This window comes from Rhincodon typus, chromosome 14, assembly GCF_021869965.1.
Source record: "Rhincodon typus isolate 14 chromosome 14, sRhiTyp1.1, whole genome shotgun sequence".
In the NCBI taxonomy this organism is placed as follows: Eukaryota; Metazoa; Chordata; class Chondrichthyes; order Orectolobiformes; family Rhincodontidae; genus Rhincodon; species Rhincodon typus.
The window spans coordinates 14,655,161-14,672,707 of NC_063345.1; the positions used below are offsets into that span (position 1 = coordinate 14,655,161).

A 17,547-nucleotide genomic window follows, 5' to 3' on the forward strand; every position below is an offset into this window, starting at 1 on the left:
GTTAACTCTGTTTTTTCCTTCACAGATGCTGCCAGACCTGCTGAGCTTTTCCAACAATTTCTGTTTGTTTCCTTCCTATCATATAACCATCCAGATGCCTTTTAGATATTGTAATTGTATTCGCATTCACCACTTCCTCTGGCAGCTCATTCCATACATGCACCACCCTCTGCATGAAAAAGTTGTCCCTTAAGTCCCTTTTATTTATTTCTCCTCTGACCTTAAACCTATGCCCTCTAGTTTTGGACTCTTCATATCTATTTAACTTATCCATGGCCCTCATGATTTTATAAACCTCTATAAGGTCATCCACAGCCTCCAACACTCCAAGGAAAATAGCTCCAGCCTATTCAGCCTTTCCCTATAGCTCAAATCCTCCAACCCTGGCAACATCCTGTAAATCTTTTATTAACCCTTTGTAGTTTCACAACATCCTTCCTATAGCAGGGAGACCAGAATTGCACACAGTACTCCAAACATGGCCAAACTAATGTCCTGTACAGCTGCAATATCACCTCCCAACTCCTACAATCAATGGACTGACCAATAAAGGCAAGCATACCAAATGCCTTCTTCACTGCCCTATGTACCTGCAACTCCACTTTCAAGGAACTATGAACCTCCTGCACTCCAAGATCTCTTTGTTCAGCAACATTCCCCAGGACCATACCATTAAGTGTATAAGTCCTGCCCTGATTTGCCTTTCCAAAATGCGGCACCTCTCATTTATCTAAATTAAATTCCATTTGCTACACCTCGGCCTATTGGCCCATATGATCAAGATCCGTTGTGCTCCAATGTAACCTTCTTCACTGTCCACTACATCTCAGATTTTAGTGTCCTCTGCAAACTTACTAACCATGCCTCCTATGTTCACATCCAGATCATTTATATAAATGACAAAAAGCAGTTTTAAAACTAACTTGGATTATATTAAAGATATGAATAAAACATGGCAGTGGCTGCGTAATAAAATAACACTGGAGTTCTTTCTTTTATAATTAAAGGCAAAGCTAGTTTAAAGTAGAAAACATATTGTTTGAACGTCAGTTTATTTACATCATGATATTATACATAAGCATTTACAGAAGCCAAGTGCTGCGAGCTCATAAACTGGACTGATTTAAAGGTCAGGCCAATGTTTAATAAACCAGGTTTTATTTTTATAGCAGCAGCGTGTCCATCTGAATAAACCAAAATGTTCCAACGGGAAATAAACCTTACTCATGCTTCTTAGCATCTGTTTTATGGTTGACTACTTGAGGAAGAAATGAGTAATAGCAGTAAATATGATTATATTTTTCTAACTGAGAAAGATCAGTCAGTAAGTAGCTGTCTGCTACATGGGAAGCTGTACACTAGCATCTCACTCTCAGTGAGAAGACACAGATGCATCAGTCAATATATGGATCTCTCTTAGGAAATGATTAGTTAATTCCAGTCAGTGTGCAAACATCCTTGAAAATGAATAGACTGAAGAGCATAATATTGTATTAATATATCTTCCAAAGGGAAATATTGAGAGACATCAGTCATTGTACATGTATAAACAAGAAATATGTGAAAAATACCAGTTAGTGTAGAGATATCCTCTGAGATAGATGTGAGAGACTGAGCGACATTCGTTCGTGTATTAGGAAATCTCTTTACAAAACTAGAATTGTGTATGACTAATCATGAGTTGCAAGGCAATGTAATTTTAGGTTTCAGACTATTTCATAAACAGTACAAAAATCTGTTATTCATCAATCATACATAAAGCTATTAATTAAATTTTGTTACATTAAGTTAACTTTACATTGCATATACTGCAGCATTAATGAACTGAAATCCACAATGATAAGTAAAGCTGAAATACTATAAACTGAGGAAACTGATGTTAAACTGCTGAGTTAATTTAGAAGGAAGCATGAAAAAATTAATCTCCATTCTAAAGAAAAATTGTGAAATACTTAGACTTGAAATTTCACAGTGTGGCCAATGACTCCTGCACTGAACACAGTGCCTTCCTCCTAGTCCACTTCTGCACTTGACGCCCTCTAAGCTTGTTCCAGTTTCACCCTACCAGACACCTGGGGAATCCCAGCACCCCAGAATGAAAACCATAACTTTGGGGCCACTTTTTCCCTGGTCAGGTTTGCAAAGCTGCGAAGTGTTCCAACTCTGCACTCCTGACCCAATAAAGAAAACCCAGGACTAAGCATTTTATCAAGGAGTTCAAAATTAGGTGTCACCAAAGATGGTCATCAACTATTTCAATAAGGAAGTCAGGGGAACATGCTCTACCAGAGAGTGACTAGAATGCTGCAATTAAAATCACAAACAATAGTTGGGACAAATAGGAATTAATGGGAAGTGAAATCCCTATCAGGATCAGGATTTAATGATAGGGTTGTATGAAGTACGTCAAGGAGGATTGCTTAAAATATAAACTATAAATATATATCTATTTAGGTTGGATAGATTGTTTCTGTTGCAAAATTTACACAGTTTTATGTATGTAATTAAGACCCTAGATCAGATTAAGTTCAGAATCATATAACATTTCCAAAAATAATGGATTTTGTTTTTAAAAGTGGGCTAACTGAGCAGCTGTTTAAATGTTCTCATAACTGTTGAATGAAGAGGCCATGTCGTAAAATGGATATTATTAAACTCCAATTGCCTGGCATTAATGACTGATGACATATTTTGCCAGAACAAATCTTGTTTGTAATTTGTTTTATCAGTCCATAAACACTTCCATTAGAAATATTCAACATACATGTGTGAGAGATTGCCCAAATTCTTAAACATTCGGTTCTGAATGTTGAAGATGTTGATCCCTTCCAAGTCTCTGAAAAATAAAGAAGTTAGGAGCCATTATTATAAAATCTGACAAAAATTCCAAAAAGCCAAGTGCTGAGCTAACTTCAGCTATTTAGACCAATCTTGGGCACCTAATTTTCGGCTTGATGCCAAGGTAATGAAAAGGACAGGAAGAAAATCACTGAGGTGAAACCTTGAATATGAAGAATTTGAACGATAAAGGTAAGAAGAAGGTCATGTATAGATATTGAAACATTGTAAGAGTCTTCAATAAGTCAGTGTTACAGAAAATATTCACCCTGGCTGGCCAGAAAGAGGGCATAAGTTGACAACAGTGGCCAGAAGAATATCTAACAAGGACTTTTCTTTTAGAAGGTTGATAGAACGTGAAATGCTCGACCAAAAAGAATAGTGCAAAGTAAAATAGCTATTGGAGAGAAACAGACAATATTTGAATGGATGGGTGCAGCTCCAACAACACTGAAGAAGCTTCACACCATTCAGGACAAAATAGCCCACTTTATTGGCATCACGTTCAACATGCACTCCCTCCACACCCAACACTCAGTAGCAGCAATGTGTACTATCTACAAGATGCACTGTGGAAATTCACCAGAGATCCATAGACAGCACCTTCCAGGCCATATCCAATTATGTCTAGAATGATAAAGTCAAAATTCACATGACACCAAGTTATAGCCCAACAGGTTTATTTAAAAACACTAGCTTTCGGATCGTTGCTCCTTCCTCAGGTGTAGTGGGAGACGGGGTATCAAGATACAGAATTTAGAAGTAAAAGATCATACACACAGTCTCTCTCACACGCACACACATACTCACATACACACTGACACTCTCTCACACATATATCCCTCACACTGACGCACATATGCACACACACATGCTCACACACTAATACATGAACACTGTCTCACACACATATACTCTCCCACACACTCTCTCTGAAGCACACGCATGCACACACACATACGTACTCCCTCACACACACACTCTCTCTCCCAAACACACAGACACAAAGACACAGACAGACACACACGTACACACACACACACACACATAGATCTATGGGGTGAATTTGTACTTAAAGATACCTTCTATTTTGTTCAAAAAGCACACAGTTTGTAGACACTGTCAGTCAACGGGTCATTTTATAAATTCCTGCTTTGGAAATAAAACCAGTCTGACTCCTGGTTAAAATACAGGCTGATTTTAAATGAGGCCTCACACCTAAAATTGTTTCACCTGACATGTCACCACTTGTATACACTGATTAAACTTTTAGCTACCTCAGAGCAGTGACTTGAAAGAAATCCTGGGATTTGCATTTTAATCAATTGAAACCTGCATCTCCTTTCTAACTGATTAAAGATTTAACAGGAGGGAGTCAGCCAGCCGTTTTAGGTTTATTTAATACATTTGCATCAGTTGTATGATCCTTTGATCTTTTATGTGTAAATTCTGTGTCTTGACATCTCCTCTCTCACTACACCAGGAGAAGGAACAATGCTCAAAAAGCTTGTGTTTAAAATAAACCTGTTGGACTATAACCTGGTGTCGTGTGATTTTTGACCTTGTCCAACCCAGTCCGACATCGGCACCTCCACTTCGTAGAAGGATAAGGACAGCAGATACATGGGAACACCACCACATGCAAGTTCCCCTCCAAGCCACTCACCATCCTGATGTTGAAATGTGTCACCATTCCTTTATTGTTGCTGGATCAAGATCCTGGAACTTCCTCCCTAACAGCATTATGAATCTATTTACAGAACATGGGCTGCAGTGGTTCACGAAGGCAGCTTACCACAACCTTCCGAAGAGCAACTAGGGAGAGGCAATAAATGCTTTAGCAGCCAGCGATGCCCATGTCCCACCTACCACGAGTGAATAAATACAAAATTTGATAGACAAAATAATTGAAAGAGTATGGATAAAGGGCAAGGAAATTATAAAAAATGTAAATATCTCTTTCAGAGACTAAGTTCAGGTTGAATGTCCTCCTCATGTCCTGGCTCTAAGCTTCTATCTGCTTGACTGTAGGGAAAATAAGGTCAATAGTCTCGCAATGCTCTAATGTAATTTGTAATGGTCATTTAGTAAAATCTGTAAAGAGGTAGTCAAGTCATTGTCAGGTTATATCTAATCATGCTAAACCTAGCATTTCTTGAGGAAGTAATCAAAGTAGTAGATAAGTGTGTGTCTATGGGTGACACGGTGGCTCAGTGGTTAGCATACTGCCTTACAGCACCAGGGACCTGGGTTCAATTCCACCCTCGGGTGACTGCGTATATGGAGTTTGCAGGTCAGACAATGCATGTTGGGTGTGAGGCCTTGTTTAGAATCTGTCTGTATTGGCATGTGAGGAAAATTGCTTAGAAGGGGCAGCATGGTAGCTCAGTGGTTAGCACTGGTGCCTCACAGCGCCAGGAACCTGGGTTCAATTCCACCTTCAGGTGACTGTGTGGAATTTGCACATTCTCCCCGTGTCTGTGTCGGTTTCCTCCGGGTGCTCCGGTTTCCTCCCACAATCCAAAGATGTGCAGGCTAGGTGAATTGGCCACGCTAAATTGCCCATAGTGTCCAGGGATGTGTAGATTAGGGATGGGTCTGGGTGGTATGCTCCAAGGGTTGGTGTGAACTTGTTGGGGCAAAGGGTCTGTTTCCACACTGTAGGGATTCTATGAATGAAAAAAGGTCAGAAACCGCGGCTGGAGGTAATGCATTGTACTCAATTTAACAGTACTATAGATTACTCGTGAAGTCCTCCAGAATTTGGTACAGTGAGCTTAACTTTTTGCTATATATAGAAATGACTTAACAAAGGAATACCATATATCCAAGTATGGTATTAAATGATGTGTAGGTGCCAGTGTTGGACTGGGGTGGACAAGGTCAGAAATCACACGACGCTAATTTATAGTCCAACAGATTTATTTGAAACCACAAGCTTTCAGAGTCTTACTCCTTCTTCTGGTGTTGGTGAGAGAGATAGTATCAGACACAAAGTTTATAAGTAAAAGAGCAAAGGGTCACACCATTGATGAGGATGTACTAAACAAACCTAAGATCCTGTTAAATCTTTCATCAGTTAGAAGGTTTAGTTGATTAATGTGTATATGTAAACCCCCCAATTCCTTTGAAGTCACTGTTCTGAGTGAACAAAAGATTTTATCAGTTTAGAGAAGAGGTGATATTTTAGGTCAGACAATGCATGTTAGGTGTGAGGCCTTGTTTAGAATCTGTTTGTATTTTGGTTTGGAGTCAGATAGGTTTTATTTCTAATGTGAGAATTTATAAAACATCATATTGACTAATGTGTCTATAAATTGTGTGCTTTTTGAACAAAATAAAATGTATCTGCAAATACAATAGATTCACGTGTATGTGTGTGTATGTGTGCGCGCGTGTGGGCATGTGTGTGTATGTATGTGTGTATGTGTCCCTCCCCTTACGAACATCTTAGGTTTGTTCAGTACATCCTCATCAGTGGTGTGATCCTTTGATCCTTTACTTTAGAAATTCTGTGTCTGCTAATACCTCTCTCACTAACACATGAAGAAGGAGTAAGGGTCCGAAAGCTTGTATTAAACTAGGTGAATTATTAATCAATATAAAAAGGCTTATGCAAAGTTACAAAGGGACTTCCATAAATTAACAAAGGGGTGGTAGTGGTAATGTCACAGGACCAGCAATCCAGAAGCTCAAACTAATACCACCATGAAAGCTGGTGGAATTTAATTAAGAAATGCTGAATTGGGGACCATGCAACTGTTATTGATTGTTGCAAAAAACTATTTGGTTTGCTAATACTTATTAGAGAACAAAATCTGCCATCTTTTCCTGGTCTGGACTGTATGTCCCTTAATTCCCTGAAAATGTGGCCCAGCAAGCCATTCAGTTCAGGGACAATTAGGGATGGGCAACAAATACAATCAGGGATGGGCCTTGCAGTGACACTCAGGAAAGAACAAAGAAGAAAAAAAGCTCATACTTTTGAGCTTAATCTGTGGGAGTTTGAGATCACCATTTTGGATATAAGAAAGATAGATTGAAGTATTTTTAAAATGGTGACAAGAGATTCAGACATTCATGTACAGAAACCACTAGCAGACAGGTTCAATAAACAATTAAAAACACAAGTATGGTGTTAGACTTTATCACAAACGTACTGGAATGCAAAGTGATAGAAGTTATGTCAGTTATATAAAGCTCTGGTTAGCTCTGGAGCACTGTGTTCAGTTCTGATCATCACAACTCAGGAAGGATATCCTGCCTTTCAAAGGAGTGCAAAATCACCAGAATGGTAGTGGGTTGAAAAATGTTAAGTTATGAGAATATATTGCATTGACTGGGCTTATAATTCTCTTCAGTATAGAAGTTTATGGAATGATCTAATTGAGATTTTTAAGATGATTGAATGATTTAATAATACAGAGAGACAGGCAGTATGGGTGTTAAATTTGATAGACCCTGTGAAGATCTCAAGGTAAGATTAAGTGGGCCTGTTGATTGAAATGCAGCTGGCATCTTAACTTCATGCTCAGCCTTAATTGTGCTCTAAATTGGCTGCAAGCATTAGCAGAGGGCTTAAAATCATAACTTCCAAGAACCACTTAAAACTGTGCTGGGCTTCCTAAAAAGGAGGTGCATTGTGGCCAAACCAAGTGCTTGGAGTCATGGAAGATGTGAATCTATGCTGGAAAAACTATCTCAGGTAGTGCAACATTATGAAGAGCTGAGTCCAGATGCTGCACTAGAATTCTTGGTGGAGAAGGTGAAAAGGAGAAGAGAGGAGGACAGGAAGAAGACTGGTAGGAGGCCCTCCACAATGCAACAGCTTACATTTATAAACTACATTTATTGTAGTTAAAGTTACACAGTTTAAAGGTAGATGGAGCAGATGACCCTGGAGATCAATGCTGGCAGTCAAGACTCAAGAACCTGGGTGCAGAGCACCAAGAAATTCATTGATCTCACACAAGCGGTCAAGGTCAGTGAATGCATTTTCAAGACCCATATCCTACCAACTGCACCACCACTCTCAGCCACTACACAGTTAACCATGCCCCTCCATTTGACATCCTACTTACCCCTCATCCCAAAATTTGCAGATGATACAAAACTAGGTGAAGGGGTGGATTGTGATGAAGATGCAAAGACATTTCAAGGAGATTTTGACAGACTGAATTTGCAATGATTTGAAAGATGGAATACAACTGGAGAAATGAATTTGACAATAAGACTATAAGACATAGGAACAGAAGTCAGCCATTGAGCCCATTGATGTGCTCCCCCATTCAATGAGATCATGGCTGATCTGATAATTCTCTACTACTTTTCTGCCTTTTCCCCTTGCTATCCTAATTGATTAAAAATCTGTCTGTCTCAGCCTTGAATTGTCTTAATTATGCAGCCTCATTGGCCTCCTGTAGTAATGAGTTTCACAGATACATTATCATATGAGAAAAAGAAATTCTCCCTCATTGTTGTCTTACATGTGTAACCCCTTACTCTGAGATTATGCCGTCTAGCCCTAGGCTTTTCCACAAGGACAGCATCTACCCAGTCAAAACACTCTAAGTTACAATAAGCTCTGCTCACATTCTTCTAATTAATACATGACCAACCCACTCAATCTTTTCTCATAAGAAAATCTCTCCATACGCAGGATCAACCCAATGAATATTCTCTAGATTGCCTTCAATGCCAATGTATATTTCTTTAGAAAATGGGTCCGAAAATATTCACAGTATTCTAGGTATGGTCTAATCAGTGTTTGTATAATTTTAGCAAGACTTCCCTATTCTTATATTCTATTCCCTTTGAAAGAAAGGCCAACATTGCATTTAACCTTCCCTGTTACCTGCTGATTTAGCTTTCTGTGATTTATGCACAAAGACCCCCAAATTTTTCATGTTGTAGCTTTCTGAAGTCTTTCTTTGTTTAAATAATTTTCTGCTCTTTTATACTTCCTACCAAAGTGCATAATCCCACATTTGTCCAAATTATATTTCATCTGCTGAGTATTTGCCCACTCACTTCCTTGGTAGGAAAAACACAAATAAAGAGTATTTCTTAAATGGTAAAAGTGTTGAACTTCAAAAGGACTTGTGTGTCTTTGAAAGTACAGCAAGCAATTGAGAAGGCAAATGGTATATTGGTTTTTTTATTACAAGACGATTTAGGTGTAGGAGTAAGGATGTACAGTATTACTGAAATTATATAGAGCCTTGGTGAGACCACACTTGGTGTATGTGTACAGTTTTGGCCTCCTTATCTCCACAAATACATACTTGCCATTAAAACAGTTTTATAAAGGTTCACCAAATTAATTCCTGGGAAGGAAGGAATATCCTGTGAGGAAAGATTAAATAGACTGGATCTATATTCTCCAAAGTTCAGAAGAATTGGATGTGATCTCATTCAAACATGCAAAATTTTTAGAGGGTTCAATAGGATTGATACAGGAAGAATGTTAGCCTGCTGGGGACATCTAGAACCAAAGGGCACCATCTCCACATGTGGCACAGGCCATTTGGGACAGAGATGAGGGTGGTGAATCTTTGGCATTCTCTGCCCAGAGAGGTGTTGGAGGTTTAGTTATTCAGTATATTCAAAGCCTGAGATTAGCTAGGTAATTGATGGGTGATATCAGAAAGCACCTCTTCATATGAAGGGTGATAGAAATCTTGAATGCTGTTTCCCAAAAGGTTGTGGAGGCCAGGTCAACTGATAATCTTGAAATGTGATTATTACATCATTGTGGAACAACAGTATATTAAGATGCATGGGGCAGTGGTGTGAAGGTGGGATTAAGATGCAAATCACATTGATTTTGCAAAATGGCTTGAGAGACTGACTGCCTTACTCTTAGTCTGATATTTCCCTGTTCCTTTTATATCCAATTTTGTGTGGTGAGTTTGTAGTAATTGACATTGCCCAAATACAATTTATTTATATCTGTAGAAGATACACAAGACTTTCAATCCACAAGTCTGGGTTGTGTTCAAAGTCAGTTCGTAGAGGTAAAAAGATCAAATGTAATGATACGGAAGCATCACACTGAAGACGCTGTTCCAAAACAGGCACTTTTGACTCAAAACATTAACTCTGTTTCTCTCTCCATTGATGCTGCCAGAGTTTTGCTGTTTTTATTATATGTGGTGATACTTTGAAAGTATAATAGAGGGGAACTATTGAAGAGATGAATTGACACTTGAACAGTAACTTTCCTGGGGGGAAAGGAAACAGAAGTCACCTACTACACTCATGGCCAAATTGATTTGGGTGGATAATCTTGGCAAAGACAGACTCAATCTAAGGCACCTCCTCTGCAACAATGGGAGAAAGGAAACTGGACAAAAAATTATTAATGGGCTACAATCATTACCTTCTGGCAGTTACCGTAGGACAGTAAAGGAGTAGGTTTCAGTGTTGGATTACCCTCTTGTCTACTTGCCTTGGGAAATCCAAAAGCAAAGACTGGAGTAGTAATTAAATATAATATGTCACCCACAAGTATGTACTTCAGCAAAGCTGGAATATAGCCCAACCTTTTATTTCTATTGAGTTTCAGTTTGTTTCTTCATTAATTTTTGTTTATAAACTTGGAGTTCAGCCACATGTTCACCACACCAATGAAATTCGAAGATGAATAGTCAAAGTTAGCTGTCTGCAGTGAGTCTGGATTTGGCTCACATTCGATGGGAAAGTTGTCACCTTACCAAAAAGAAAACTGAACATCCAGTAACCACATGCTCGACCAATGATCAAAGCAAGATAAACTGTACTCACAGTGACTTAAGAGTAACAAGGTGATCAAACTGATCCATGTGGATATAGTTCATTGGGTTATGTGATAAATTCCTGTAAAGCACCAGAAAAGACTTGCTAAATAACAGAACGGGAGTACATTTTTCAAAGCTTCCAAAATGTCTTAGAAATCCTTAATATTAATTTTCCAGCAAATTCCCATGTTGTGAGTAATTCACAATAATTATTTCTTCTTAATTTTGTCTCCTGAAATTATTTGCTTCTTGTTAAGCCACTGTTCCAAGGGGACAGTTAGCCTTCAGTGTCTCCTTTGCTCAAGTAGCCCTTAGATTAGTGGCAAGCTTGTGAGAATTTAAACTTTGGGGCCTAGGTGCCATTCTGATAAACATAGGTGGTACTCCCTCACAGAGCAATATATCCTGTGATGGGTGATGCTCAGGACTGTTCCCAGTACTTGACATACAGTCCAAACAGGGCTTTGTATCGTGGAAACATGACTTGTACATTCGTGTTCTATTTTTCTGATTTAAATGTCAGCATTCCTATAGCTTTCTTGGATTATTCTTTGTTCCTGTGTGTGACATTTCATTTGATCTATGTATCAGAACTCTCCCAAGTCTCTTTGGAATTTTAGTGCTTCTACCCTTAGAGAGCATGCTGTTTCACCCTCTTTAGTTGCGACATGGATGATTTTGCATTGAAATCTACTCGTCATAGTTTTAACTGCTTGATCTATGCATGTCTCTTTGTGATTTGATGCTTTGTTCTAAATTGCTTACAATGCCACCCATGTTTGTGACATCAAAAGAATTGGTTACCATGATATGCAGGTTTTCCAGTTTCCACAGTGTATTTCTCCATCCAGACCCTCTGATAGACAGTAGATCCAGTGTATTAGGCATGTGTGAACTTATATCTATTTAGCTGACAGTATTGTGTTTGTGTAAAACTGAAATACCAACTTAAATGATGGCATATGTGTGAAATGGAAAGGAATGTGTGATATTCATGTTTATTGTTGCTGCATTTTTCAGACCAGTCAGGCTAGAACTTCCAGATTGCATTTTATAATTTGTCTAATTGCATTTTATGATTTGTCTAGTGTATGGCCCCTAACGTGGATACATTTTTGATGTCTTTTATATACACATCAATATGAAGATACATATATGTATATGTTCCTTTGGATGCTTTTCCTATGCAGTTCTTACTCAGGTAATCACACTGAGCCAATAAAATTTGCTTTTCTCAATCCCATTTCGTTTTCCTTTTTTTCTCCTTCCCTGTCCTTCCATTTGTTTCCACTTTCTCACTCACTGTGCCAGACTGAGAAAAGATGATTTGACCCCTTTCCACAGACACAAATGTAAGTGACAAATGAGAGGCTGTTCAGCCTGTTTCACTAATTCTCGACGGAAATTCATGTTTCCCCCCAGACCAAATAAAATCTATCCTTTTATGGACTTTATCTAGCCACTTAATTCCCCAAGGGAACATTCTGTATAAATAATTGATTCCAAAAGTAATCAAGCAAAACTGATGAATATCCATCCATGTATCTCCATTATTCAAATCTGGCTTGCAACCAAGCTACATTCATACATACTCCCACCTCCTCTCCTCCAGCATTAGCTGCAGAGGAATGTGTGTAACACTTTCTCATCTCAGTTCATATTAATTCTTATAACCTGCAATCTACTGTCTGAGTTCAAACAAGAGGTAACTCCAGCACAATCAGTGAAACTGTGCCCTTGCTCTGTTGCAGATTATGTCTGGCTGCTCCAGAACCACAGTTTTAAATTTAATATGGAAACCACATATGCTTTTCAAAACATCAACAAGAGCAGACTATATTTGGAATGGGATTAAAAGCTGTAGAATAACTCTCAATAGAGATCACAAAATCTTCTTGGAACATGATAATCCTCTAGCTATTGTATATGCAATCTGTGGAGGACAAGTGATCAAAAATGAATAATGTGAATGAGTTTTGCTTAATTGCCTTCAGAAGTTGGGAAGCAATTCTGCCAAATTATTGAGACACATTAATTTACAGAGTAAATTGCAGGATCTGTGGAAGGATCAAGCTTAATGGGTGAAATGGCCTACTCTTGGTCCATGTTTGCCCATGATTACCATAATGGAGGAGATCAAAATGTAACTGACTATTAGAAAAGTAGTAAACATCGAGAAATTCAGCAACTTACAGCTGTTGGAGATGTTCAAAATCTTTGAATACTGAGGGGGACAATTCTTGAAGCTGATTCAAAGACAAATCCCTTTAAAAACAAAACAGACAAACTCTTTGAATAAATTAATGCTGGAGAAAACACTACTGGCTGAATTTTCATCATGGAAGCAGGAAACATGAGTTGGATTTGGTTTCTGGGTGGAAAGCTTCCTTTGGGGCAAATTAATTTTTATCTATTATTCAAACATGGGATGTGAATGACACTGGTTAGGCTGGTATTTGACATTGTACACTTTCACTATACTCCTGTACCCCTGTACTTAAGTGTATGTGATAATAAAACTTAAATTGAAAAATAATGTTTATTGCCTACCTCTACCCACCCTGGAGATATTAGTAACGAGCAGCCTTCTTGAACTGCTGCAATCTATGGAGCGTAGTCACACTTGTCTGGATGAGTGTAGCTCTAACAACACTCAAGAAGCTTGACACCATCCAGGACAAAACTGACCACTGATTGGCACTATATCCACAAACATCCATTCCCTCTACCACAAATACAGTGTGTACTATCTACAAAATGCACTGCAGAAATTCACTAAGGCTCCTTAACTAGCACCCTCTAAACACACGACCACTTCCATGGAGAAGGACAAGAGCTGCAGATACATGGGAACACCACCACCTGCGTGTTCCTCTCCAAATCACTCATCATCCTGACTTGGGAGTATATTGCTGTTCTTTCGCTGTTGCTGGGTCAAAATCCTGGAATTCCCTCCCTAAAGGCATTGTGGATCATGAACTGCACGGTTCAGGAAGGCAGCTCACCATTACCATCTCAAGGGTAATTAGAGAAAGGCAATAAATGCTGGCCTGTAAGTGGCACCCACATCCCATGAGTGAATATTGAAACAAAAAAAACACCAGCAGTGCTAGGGAGGGAAATCACGAATCGCAAATTCACCTATCCGTGCAAAAAAAAAGTAACAAAAATAAGTATCTGCAGGCAAAACTCATGCATCCCTGAATTTGAACCTATTTTAATCTATTGTTAACAAGCTCTGCGCTTGTGAATTTCTTCATTCACCAGGGTTCTCAGGAATGGAACCCTAGCAAATACGGAGGAATGACTGTACTTGATGGGATTTGAATGCGCTGATTGAGCTTTTATTAGAAAAGGGTGTGTAACTTTTAATATAGTGAAGACAGTAATAACTACTTAGAACTTTATTCTGTTACATTTCTGCCAGTAGTTTGCTCATGGTAGATATTGAATGAAGTAGCATGATAGGTATAAGGGCAAAGCGTGCTGCAGCCTAACCATTGTTCAGTAGTCATCACAAATCCTTCACTTTAGTTATCAAAGTCTCTCATATGAAGACATAAATGCCATTTGTCTTCTTGATGGCTTTCACTTGAGAATATGCTTTGGTCAAATTTCTCTTCCTTTCACTTCTCTGGCATGTTGCCAATTAATAATTAGTTGTGTTGGTGCAGAAATTTAATACAGCTCGCAGAATTTGTATTCTTACAACTTAGGGTACAAAATGTGTCACCACTTAAAATCATGTTCGGAAATATGCATACAGTTTCTGAAAAACGATGCAGACAAATACTCTAATACAACTAGTAACTTTCCAGGTTTGTCCTCTGGGTCCTGTGCCAATTACCCTGATTGTGTGTTTGGTTAATTGTCCATCGTGAAATGGGGTGATGAGTGATTTATCTTGTATTTCAAGCCAGTACTGCTACTTGCACATTGTGATAGTAGTGTGTAGTACCTCAGGTTGTGGGTGTCTGCACACGCACTATCCTGTACTGTCATCAACTCCTCATGTAATTTAATAATCTTCTGTTTATATCCATACATAGTAGCTATTCCAATACAGTTGTCTAGTGTAGTGTCTAACCTCTATCTTCAGATGCTCATTCCAGTTCGGTGTCATCTCTCTTACCGATATCTAATACATGTGATCAGTTACACCATCATGATTGACATGGATCTCATTGTAACACAGCAATACATGTTGAGGGTGGGGAGTGCAACAGCTTGGAGAACATGGCCTAACCTGATCCGGTCTTGAGGTGATGTTTACAAATTCCCTCTTCCACTACAAGCTTCTGGCTGAAAAAATAATGAATTGTCACCAACTTTGTCCTGCCTGACTGGAAGTACTAAAGTCAGTCATTGTAGTAACCTTACTATTAGGCTGGCAAACAGCTGAATCTGTATAGACTGAGGGATTAAACTTGGACCATTCCTCCATCTATGTAGCTCATGTATTCACAATGTTAATCTTAAAAGTTGAGCTGCTGAGGATTTCAAAATTCCAATAGTGAATACATCGATGTTAAATACTTAAAACTGCAGAATTTACATTAAGTAGTCAAATTGTGAAATTCACAGATTCAGGCACTCAAGCATTTATCTTAAAGCTCTGTCTTTTTCTTCAGAAAGCATCCAGGAAAATTCAGGTCCCACTGCTGTGAAACAAAAGCCCTTTTGGTATTCTACTGGACATCAGCAGCGTCAGTGGGACATGAATTTTCCTGGATTCTTTCTGAGGAAGAATGCTGACCTTTAAGAAGAATATTTGAGTGCCAGAATCTGTGAATTTCATAATTTGACTAAATTCTGAACATATAGTTTTGTGTATTCAACACTGATCTTATCGCTGTTGGAATTTTGAAATCTCTGCAGCAGTAGCTAAGCTTTTAAGATTTAACATTGTGAATATATGAAGAAATGTAGATGGAGGAATGGTCCAAGTTTAATCCCTTGGTCTATGCAGATTCAATCATTTGCCAATCCAATAGTAGGGGTGCTACAATGACAGGCTTCACTGCTTCCAGTGAGGCAGGGGTAGGTTGGCAGCAATTCATTACTTTCCTATTCAGAAATTGTGCTGACATTTATTCAAAATTTCTCAATGTGTTTGTCATGCTGTGGCAAAGCTGTGAGTATCACTGTAATAAGTTCTTATCATTATAACAAGTTCAGGTGCTATTGCTGCCCACCTTGGAGGGGTTTTGTGAGGAGTGTAAAAGAACAGATAAAGCAAATTGAGTCACAAATAATGACGGTATGGGGTTAAGAAAAGTGCAGAAATGGCTTGATTATGAAGCTTTTCTGAAATAAATGGGGTTGCATGAAGCTATGGTATAGTCAACTAGCCAGGCAGATACCTACTCTTTCTGATGCTCTATTGCTAGTGCTGCAGGCAGGGAACTAGATGAACTAGACTTCTTTGTTGTCTTAATTCTAATGAACCATATCATGGAAAGTTATATTGGGAGCAATACACTGAAGGCAGCCCCCAGCACCGAGTTAGAACTCAGTCAGCAATAAATCCTAAAGGACAAACCCAATTATTTCATCAAGAATAAACTAACTTGATAATGTTATCCTGTCAGGCTGATGGTGCCTAAACAGCAGCTGGAGAATCAGTAGTGTCAGGTTTTTATGAGTTATGTTCGTCCTTACAATATCAAATGCAAAGCCTCTGACATTTATTTGCATGTAATTCACATTACTGCACTCTCGTTAAGCACAGCTATGTGCAGTTAAAAATAGAAGAACCATAAAGGATGTTAAGTGCTGTTCAGGAACAGAACGATAAGCTTGATGCTTTTATTTTCTTTATTGCATCTATTTTTAAGCATTATTTGGGAGTGTGGTTCAGGCTCCCTATATAATTTTAATTGGGTGTATTTGGATTGTTAAAATGAAAAAGCTGAGGAATTACAGCCAGGCAGTCACTTACAGTTCTACCATGAGTGGCATTGTTGAGAAAGTATCTTCCTTAATATATCTGATTTTATTGTTGCGAAGAACACTACAAGAAAGAAAATATTCTGATCAGAACAAAAAAAGTCACTAAGCAATAATTCTAATTAAACATATATTCTTGCAAAAAGTATTGGTCTTCAGTGGTAATGCAATGTGGTTCTGATTCTCATTTTTATTAACTTTAATAAGGAAATCAATTGAAATAAAATTCCAGCTGGGTGCAAATCATTTTAAATTTTAAAAAAGATAACCAATATTTTTATACAGACTACAGTCACAGCTACGAGTTCACTATGGTCCATTTTCTGCTACCATTGAACATATTTATTTCATCCCCTCATAGATCCTGTATAGAAAATATATAAAGACAAAAGCTTCGGAATATGATCGAGAATCATTAATTTACAACCTGAAAATGGATGTGCAAAAGGAGCAGGCGGGAGACAAACTCCATAAAGGACCCTGGCATGATGGGACTGGGCCTAATTAGAACAGTTTGTGTGACAGAATTTAAAGTTTAACAACAGGAGGTACTCAAGTTTTCCTTTGATTTTGTCCTCTCATTGAGTCTTTTACTCCTTGCTGAGTCTCTTTTTCTATAGCAGTCTGGTTCTTAGCCAAGAGCATTCTACAGTCAGAACAAGCAGTGAGAGACAAAGCTGCAGAAAGATGAGACTGGTTTATCCCTTCAGGCTTTTGAATCCCACCATCAGGTTTGAAGGAGCATCAGAAGCCTATATTGTACAGAAAATAATCAATCATGGTGAATTTTCTTGGAGCAGCCAACCAATGGTCAGAGGGTGGACTTACTGTCTAATTAAGGAGGGTTAATCAAAGGGCTTCCAGCATAAAGTAGCAACAGGACATAGGAAAGGAAGCACTTCAAAATTGAGGTGTGTTCTCTCCAACCTTTTACAATTTGAACTCTAAAAAGATGGCTTTTGCAGTCAGGTAACCATTGTTG

The 17,547-nt window shown here is 38.5% G+C and overlaps 1 protein-coding gene across 2 annotated transcripts in view; it reads right to left on the reverse strand.

Moving 5' to 3' along the window:
- Nucleotides 1–17,547, reverse strand: part of rxfp2l (relaxin family peptide receptor 2, like) — a 91,111-nt gene that overhangs the window by 14,185 nt on the left and 59,379 nt on the right. For both annotated transcript variants that reach the window (XM_048605445.1, XM_048605446.1), the window contains 4 exons: nt 16,558–16,629; nt 12,810–12,881; nt 10,624–10,695; nt 2,765–2,836 (listed from right to left, as the gene is read on the reverse strand). In XM_048605445.1, the coding sequence (XP_048461402.1) occupies nt 2,765–2,836; nt 10,624–10,695; nt 12,810–12,881; nt 16,558–16,629 (288 nt within the window). The remainder of the gene's footprint in view (nt 1–2,764; nt 2,837–10,623; nt 10,696–12,809; nt 12,882–16,557; nt 16,630–17,547) is intronic.